The 8,566-nt window shown below is 51.2% G+C and overlaps 1 protein-coding gene across 3 annotated transcripts; it reads right to left on the bottom strand.

The window, feature by feature from the left end:
- MPST (mercaptopyruvate sulfurtransferase) lies at positions 1-8,566 on the bottom strand. 3 transcript variants are annotated; one of them, XM_074941524.1, is made up of 3 exons: positions 8,441-8,566; positions 6,341-6,978; positions 1-1,333 (listed from the first exon to the last, which is right to left on the bottom strand). In XM_074941524.1, the coding sequence occupies exons 2-3, from the start codon at positions 6,933-6,935 to the stop codon at positions 1,035-1,037; spliced, it is 894 nt and encodes a 297-aa protein (XP_074797625.1). In that variant the 5' UTR covers positions 6,936-6,978; positions 8,441-8,566; the 3' UTR covers positions 1-1,034. The 3 variants fall into 3 exon arrangements, with proteins under 3 accessions (XP_074797625.1, XP_074797623.1, XP_074797624.1); XM_074941522.1 differs by lacking the exon at positions 8,441-8,566 and adding an exon at positions 8,064-8,192; XM_074941523.1 differs by lacking the exon at positions 8,441-8,566 and adding an exon at positions 8,003-8,143.

The raw sequence follows: 8,566 nt of genomic DNA, 5'->3' as shown, positions 1-8,566 counted from the left end.
TTTTATTAAGATAATGTTGAAGTAAAAAGAAAACGGTACAGAGTTTAAGCATAGAAGTTTCTGGTTATCAGGGAATAAGGTACAGATTATCAAGGGGTGTGAAATTCGGTTTAGGAACGGGTGGCGTAAGGAATACATAATCTCCCCGATTGGTGGTAAAAGTTTAACCGGTCAGAGTACAGACATTGAGATATGCGGGTATGTTGTCCATATAATGGTTATGTTCAGGTGTGGAGTATAATGAGTTGATACGATGATGGGGATGGATCTACCCTCATTTGGTGGGATTTAATGTTCAGTGAGTTTATGGTTCCAGTTCATATGGTCCAATGGAAAAAGTCTCTCAGTCCCTTTCCCATAGTTGATGCACGATGTCGTACCGGCTCACACCTTACACCCGCTCCAGCTCCACTGTAAACGTATGCTGGATATATGTAGCTGTGGTAACTAAACACTCCCTGTGGAGGGATACAGGACAAGATGCCTCTGTGATCTGGGAAGGAGAAGCCCCAGCTATACTGTCCTAGGCTCAGTTCAGGAGAAAAACCTTTAAACTCATTAAATGTTTTTATTATATAACCTTTTAAATAGATACTTTCTTTTTTAAAAAAAACAGGATTTCAAGTTCCCCAGGAACAATGGTGGATGCAGAACTGGCTGAGAACAAATCAGAGTCCAACTATGAGGAGAAACCTAAATTGCTCCTCCACTCATCTTCCTCACTCAGTGTCTAATCAGGAGGGATCATCCCAGCTGATGAGTCCAGCCTGAATCAATTATTCCACCAACCCATAACAAGTGCTTCCTCCCTCTAATAAGACGCTGTAAAGAGGCATCTTCCATGCCCAGAAAAATGGGTTGTAGGCAAGAAGGGGGAGGGGAGTAGGAGGAAGGGGCTAGAACCATGTGTTTAGATTTGTCACCCAAGACCTTCACTCAATACCACTATGATTTTAAAACAGGAAAGGCTAAGACCATCTCCCAAAGCCTGTTCCAAGGCAATCTCTCTGCACCGCAGGGACAGAAGCGTTGCTTCAGAGGGTCTTGCCTCTGCCCTCAGAGATGACCTCTCCAGGCCGAGCCCGCATGTACCACTCCACCCAGGCACCATCATAGACAGCCACGTCTGGCTTGCCACAGAGGTACGCCCCTAAGGCCACATGGCAGGCAGTGACTCCCGAGCCACATGTGGCTACCACTGGCTTTGAGAGGTCCACTTTCTTCTCCTGGAATAAGCTGCGGATCTCTTCAGGGGTCTTCTCAAAGCCAGCTTCTGTGAGGAAATCCAAGAAGGGGATGTTCAGGGAGCCAGGGATATGACCAGGCTCAATTCCTGGAGGAAGAGGAAGGAGACCAACGCAGACAGGAGTTAATCTTTACATCACGGAGGGTTCCATCGCACAACCCCTTCTTGACTACCCTCCACGCATACTCATGCCATGGCAACCCTCCCTCTACAGCCACTGCACAAGGTTATGTGAGGGTTAATGTCTGTATGTTTGACCACAAGGCATCATATCAAAGCTAAATATTATTAAAGGGATGGGGTGTGTGGGAGCTACCTTCTCTTCTGCCTCCCCAGGTCCCCGAGAGATTGAGTACACTGCTGCCTCTGAACCATGGGACTCTGCATTCATACTAAAATACACAGCTTTCTTCACTTCTTGTACGGACGGAAAGTCACTTTCTGGGGTGCAGCTCTAACAGCTTGGGGTAGGGATAGGAGCACCCTCTTTCAGCCGCATGTGTTAGTCACAATGTATGCAACATCACTTCTATATGCCTGACTTGGGACTCAGCTGTGGCAACAGGTGAATCAGCTGAGAGGAGGGATAGTTTTAGGGTGAAGGCAAGGAATGGGACTCAGAAAATCTTATTTCTATTCCTTCCTCTGCCACAGACTTCCTGTTTGACCTTAGATGTGTATCATAATCGCTGTGTGCCTCAGATTCCCAGCAGGAGAACAGCCATAATTAGGAATAGTTAGTTATTATAGTTAGGAATCATTAGCGAACAGGATGTAAGGAATCATTAAAAAGGGATAAAGAATAATATGGAGAATATCTTATTGCCTTTATATAAATCCATGGTATGCCCACATCTTGAATACTGCGTACAGATGTGGTCTCCTCAACTCAAAAAAGATATACTGGCATTAGAAAAGTTTCAGAGAAGGGCAACTAAAATGATTAGGGGTTTGGAACAGGTCCCATATGAGGGGAGATTAAAGACGTTAGGACTTTTCAGCTTGGAAAAGAGGAGACTAAGGGGGATATGATAGAGGTATATAAAATCATGAGTGGTGTGGAGAAAGGGAATAAGGAAAAGTTATTTACTTGTTCCCACAATATAAGAACTAGGGGCCACCAAATGAAATTAATGGGTAGCAGGTTTAAAACAAATAAAAGGAAGTTCTTTTTCACACAGTGCACAGTCAACCTGTGGAACTCCTTGCCTGAGGAGGTTGTGAAGGCTAGGACTATACCCGGGTTTAAAAGAGAACTAGATAAATTGATGGAGGTTAAGTCCATTAATGGCTATTAGCCAGAATGGGTAAGGAATGGTGGCCCTAGCCTCTGTTTGTCAGAGGGTGGGGATGGATGGCAGGAGAGAGATCACTTGATCATTACCTGTTAGGTTCACTCCCTCTGGGGCACCTGGCATTGTCGGCAGACAGGATACTGGGTTCGATGGACCTTTGGTCTGACCCAGTATGGCTGTTCTTACGTTCTTAATCCTTCCCTTCTCTCACCATTTGTCTGCCTTGACCATTTAGGTTGTAAGCTCTTTGTGGCAAGGCTGTCCCCTACTATGTGTTTGTACAGCACATACCAGATTCGGGCCTTCTATGCACTACCATAATACAAATCATAATCTACAGTAAATCTGGCTGTCAGATGGAGATCTTCACTGCCAGGTGTTAGGGGAAATCAACCTAGCTAGCATATGTGACTCCATTTTGGGTTTCCTCTCGGCCATTAACTAGAAGCGAGCACATCACGTACCAAGGGAGGATCCTTCAGGGTGGACAGCTGGACAGTTCTGTGGGGAGATCGGGAATCGGGGTAACCGAGGCCATAAGAGAAGCAATGGCCGAGTCCGGGACGGACATGCGAAGCCCCTTGGGGGCACAATATATGTGGGTTCCCAGTTTGCTAAGCACTTCCCACCCAAGAAGGTTAGCGGGGCCTTCTGGTATGACAACAAATCTATGTGACAACTTTAAAGAACCCAGCTCCACAGGGACAGGGCAGGATAGGGGAGCCAAGCATGGGTTGCCCTCAGTACCCTGCACCCAGACCTTGGTATTAGAAAGAGAGCCCGGAACAAAAGTTAAAGTGGAAAGGGTGGCTCCAGTATGCACCAAAAAGGGTACAAACCTTTCCCCAATTTTCAAGTAAATTTGAGACTGCAATCCAAGATCCCATTCCAACTCTCCCACGCCTCTAGTCACTGGGGATTAGCAAAGTCCTGGGGAGCGTTATGGGGAAAGGAAGAACCGATCTCCGGCTGATCCTGCCAAGGAGCCCCTTGTGGAAGCACGGGGCATTGCCTCTTCCAGTGCCCCAGTTGCTTACAATAATTACAGTTCCTGTTCCTTGTCCCACCCCCTCCTCCTCCCCGTCCTGTCCCGCGTCCCCTCCCTCTTGTATTCCCGTGTCCCTGCCAGTGCTGATTCCTCAAGGGAACCTGCAGTGCGGCTGCCAACATCCTTACTTCCTCCTTCTTTTGCTTACGTTTTTCCTTAGCTTTCTCCTCGTCCCTACCATTAAACACAAAAGTGGCCAGGCGAACTACTTCGCTTAGGGGTTTCCCTGGCCAATCGGGAACATATTTAGTTAAATGCTTCTTTATGTCCAGTGCCGCCTGATCGACAAAGTAAGAGACCATCATCATGCGGCTAACCTTGGCTTCTGGCTCCACCCCTCCCCCATACATTCTAACCTGCTTAAACAAACGGGCCAAAAACGCAGACGGATGCTCGTTTAGGTCTTGCTGGCACTCTCTAATTTTTGACCAATTTGCCGTCTTACTACCCGCCCTATGGATGCTCTCCAGGAGCCCTTCCCAGGCAGCTGAGAGGCTGGCCCGGCCATTGAGGTTGTTAGGATTCCAACCTGGATCGGCTTTGGGCCAAGGGGTGCGATTCTCAGCGTCCCCCGCCCAATGCCGATTAGCGTCTAGAATAGAATACCTCTCGTCAGGGGTAAACAGGGTTTTCAAAATAGCCTGGATGTCTGCCCAGTTAGGGTTAAATGCCGTAAAGGCTGAACGGATAGTCTGTAGGACTCTTTCCAGATCGTCACACAACCTTGGCATCTGTGACTGCCAGGTTACCAGGTCCCCAGGGCCAAAAGGGCGATGGACCGTGATCATAGTGACACGGTCAGTGCCTGTCGCAACGGGCCGTTGTATCAGGGGCGCTTGAAGCACAACAGGGGGTAGGGTTAGAGACGGGTATAGAGGGGCAACAGGAGGAGGAGTAGGGGGAAGAGACGGAGGAGGAAAAGCAGCATAGGGCGGAGCGGAACCTGCAAGTGGCATGCAAACCTTAGATCTGGTACCAGAGCCCAAAGTCGAAGGGCGCCCCTTATCTCGGGCGTACGCCCAATTATCCCATACATACCAATAATCCATTTGAGCTGGATGCTTGTCCTCCAGCTGTTGTCTAAGGCAGGTTAATTCATCCAGTCCAAAAGTTCCGTCGGGTGGCCATTCAAAGGGCGTCTGAATAGTCAGCGCTGGCCACTCGACTTTACACAAAATTACAGCTCTCCTTTTACCTAATGGGTGCCCGAAATATTTTTCCAATTCTCAAGAATCTCAGCCAAAGGGATTCCCCTGCTCACGCTCTGCCCAGAGCCCATTCTAGGGCTACCAAAAGAACGCCTAATGTGCCACCTTATCGCCTAAGCGACGGCCCTCACTCCCGTTCCTCGGAGTTCTCGAAGGTGAACTCACCCGGTGCCGGCTGGAGTTGTCCGAGGGAAGGAGTGCGGCTTCGCTTACAAGGGCGAGCCTAGAGTCCCATCGGGGTCGCCAAAACTGTTACGAATTATTCCAGTTAGGACACGTACAGTTCGTTGCTAGGCTGAGGCAACCAAATAAAGACAGACTGCAGAGCATCTCAAAGTTTGTAGGTTTATTACGCTCAAGCGTGGTACCGCTGTTAAGCGGAACGGGACCCCGATTACAGGTTACACACAGATTATATACTGTTGGCAAAACATCCTGCCTGTGTGCCTCGGTGGGGGGGGCCTAAACCAATAAACAGGCCTTCTCCTTATCTACCACCAATCCCCTGCAGCCACCTTCCCCATGCAAAAAAGCTGAATTAGCAACTATTTCAAGCATGTCGGCTGGTTCCTGTCTCCTTTGTTTCCCTTATCTTGAAACTGTCCAGCTGTCCACCCTGAAGGATCCTCCCTTGGTACGTGATGTGCTCGCTTCTAGTTAATGACCGAGAGCAAACCCACAAATGGAGTCACATATGGAGTTAATGGCTGAGAGGAAACCCAAAATGGAGTCACATATGCTAACTAGGTTGATTTCCCCTAACACAGGATTAAAGTCCTCAGGGCTTACTGCTGGCACAGATGCTGAACTACTAAACATCTTGTGTTTGAATCATAGAATATCAGGGTTGGAAGGGACCTCAGGAGGTCATCTAGTCCAACCCCCCGCTCAAAGCAGGACCAATCCCCAACTAAATCATCCCAGCCAGGGCTCTGTCAAGCCTGACCTTAAAAACTTCTAAGGAAGGAGATTCCACCGCCTCCCTAGGTAACGCATTCCAGTGTTTCACCACCCTCCTAGTGAAAAAGTTTTTCCTAATATCCAACCTAGACCTCCCGCACTGCAACTTGAGACCATTACTCCTTGTTCTGTCATCTGCTACCACTGAGAAGAGTCTAGAGCCATCCTCTTTGGAATCCCCTTTCAGGTAGTTGAAAGCAGCTATCAAATCCCCCCTCACTCTTCTCTTCTGTAGACTAAACGTCCCCAGTGCCCTCAGCCTCTCCTCATAACTCATGTGTTCCAGTCCCCTAATCATTTGGTGTCATAAGCCCTTGCCCCAGGGTGAATGTGTTTTAAGCAAGCTTTTCCAGCAGCATACGGAGAACAGAACAGTGGGAGTAGCAAATAGACATAGGTAAGCAGAGACAGCAACCACAAAGAGGGATAGATATCAGCCAAGCATCCTCCTCTTGAAACTCATCTTTGGAAAAAGTGAGTTTCCAGCCTCAACCTTCAGCTGGGAACGAGAGTCATGGTTCTGGGTTTGTGCCTTAAAATGAACCCCATTTTTGTCACAGCGATGGCTAAGCAGAGGTGTTACCTTCTCTGGGCTCTGCCTCCGTCCCTCTGAACCGCCCTGCAGAGCGAGCATCAACCAGCTGGAAGTGATGTGACTCTATGTTCTCCTCTATGTCCTCATGGGTCTTCACCAGTGACTTGTCCAAGGAGGCATTGAACTCCGCAGGAACTGCTCGGCTCTTGCCAGAGCTCAGTGGATACCCCTCCCGCTGCCAGTTCTTCAGCCCACCATCCAGAAGGGAAACAGCATGGTGCCCAAAGGCCCGGAACATCCACCAGACACGGGGAGCAGAGAAGAGACCCTGACCGCTGGCATCATACACGACCACATGGGAGTCATTCCCCACACCCAGCTTGCCCACATACTCCGCAAAGTCATCTGCACTGGGCAGCATGTGATCATAGGGCGACATACGGTCGCTGCATAGGTCGAGGTCAAAGAAAGCAGCACCAGGGATGTGGCGCTCCTCAAATTCATGCCGGGGGTCACGCTTCATCTTCGGGAGGTACCAGGATGCATCCAGGATCTTCACAGCCTGCCCAGCCTGAGGGGACTTGATGGTTTCCGAGAGCCACTTAGCCGACACCAGTGCCCGATAAAGGAACTGCTGAGACATTGCTCCTGAGTCCTGGCCAGATTCAGACAGTCTCTGGGGTTTCCTGAAGGGGGGAAAGTCAGGAATTAGTTACAGGAGATATTAGGGTGAGCTACTGCGAAAAAAGAGACTAGAGCTCTTTGGAGGAAGAATTGTCTTTTGTTCTGTGTGTACAGCACCTTGCACAATGGGCTCCTGAGCACTACAGTAATACAAATAGTAGAAGAAAAGAACTTGGGCCTCAGGTTACAGAATACAACCCCAACTCTGCTTCACTGTGTGCACACCGGGGTAAAGTCAGCTCTGTTGTAACACCACTGGGGCTACATCAGAAATCGGTTTGGCGATCCAGAGATCATGAAATGAGCCCAGTTAAAGACAGAGAGCGAAATCTAGGGAGAGGAACACCTGCAGAGCCTGCTTGACCCCAAGATGAGTCAGCTGCATGTGGCAGGAACCTGTATTCAAGATCAGGAAGAGAGAACCCTGTGTGTGAGGCACCCTGGCACCTGCTGTATATATCAGAGCCAGCAATCTGAACCTCACAAAAGGGAGCTGTGCATGGGTGGGTCCCGCGTCCTGAATTAAGGACTGCCACCGCCACATTAAAAAAGCTATTCGTTTCCCTATGCCCAAGTTTTGCTGTTGCACACTCTGCCAGCACTGTGACTTTCCTACAACTCCCTGCCTCACGCCACAGGCCCGAGAGAGGAAAGCAGCACAGCTTTGGGAAGAGCCCTGGCCTCCGCGGCAGGCTGAGAAAGAACTCCAGGCAGAGAGGGTTGTCCCCTCGGACCTGGCTGAGCCAGCAGCATCCCCCCTGCCCTGGCGGTACTGGACCCTGGGTTCCCACTGCCAGGGGTGTTACACACGAAGCAGACAGGAGTGTCCAGTGCCCACTCAAGGCCACTCTCTGGCCTGACCAGCCCCTACAAGGCACTAACTGCACGGTCCCCATCAGCTTTCAAGGGACAGCCTCCGCTCAGGGCTCCAGCGGAAAGCGAAAGCATGCCAGCGTGCCAACAAGGCCTGGCACAGCCTCCTTCCAACCCAGAGCCTGGGGATTGGTGCAACCACTCCGCGCCCACCAGCCAGGTTCAGCCTAGGGAGCCCGGGGGCCGCTGGCCCTGAACCCGCAGAAGTTCCTGCCTTCGAGTGAGCGACTCCCGTCCAGCAGGCTACTGCCCAGGCCTCCGTCCCGCTCCTGGGCCGCGGCTGCTCAGCGGCGTGACTGACACGGGCTTCAGGCCGCCTCCTCCAATGCGCGGCGCTCCCGCCCCCTCCATACGTTCGCTCCGGGGAGGAGAGAAGCGCCACCGCCCACCCGGCTGCCCAATGCGGGAAAGGGCTGCCCGCCCAAACCAACTCCTGGGGGGGGGAGGAGGCGGGGGCAGAAGGGACCCCAGGCACCAGCCCTCCCAGCCCAGAGCCAACCAGCAGCAGCTCCCCTCCGCTCCCAGCCACCAGCGGGCGGGATTGCCGGAGGGAGCGGCCCCGCGCAGCACTCTCCGGGGGGGTTTACTTACACACACACACCCCCGCAACAATGGTCCGAGCCGCCCGCGGGGCGTGAAGGAAATGAATCGAAGAGACTTTGTGGCAGCCAGGGTGCGGCGCCGGGAGCCGCTGCCGAGTCACGGCAATACACGTGC

Source organism: Natator depressus, chromosome 1 (genome assembly GCF_965152275.1).
Source record: "Natator depressus isolate rNatDep1 chromosome 1, rNatDep2.hap1, whole genome shotgun sequence".
In the NCBI taxonomy this organism is placed as follows: Eukaryota; Metazoa; Chordata; order Testudines; family Cheloniidae; genus Natator; species Natator depressus.
This window is presented reverse-complemented; position numbering and strand designations above follow the sequence as displayed.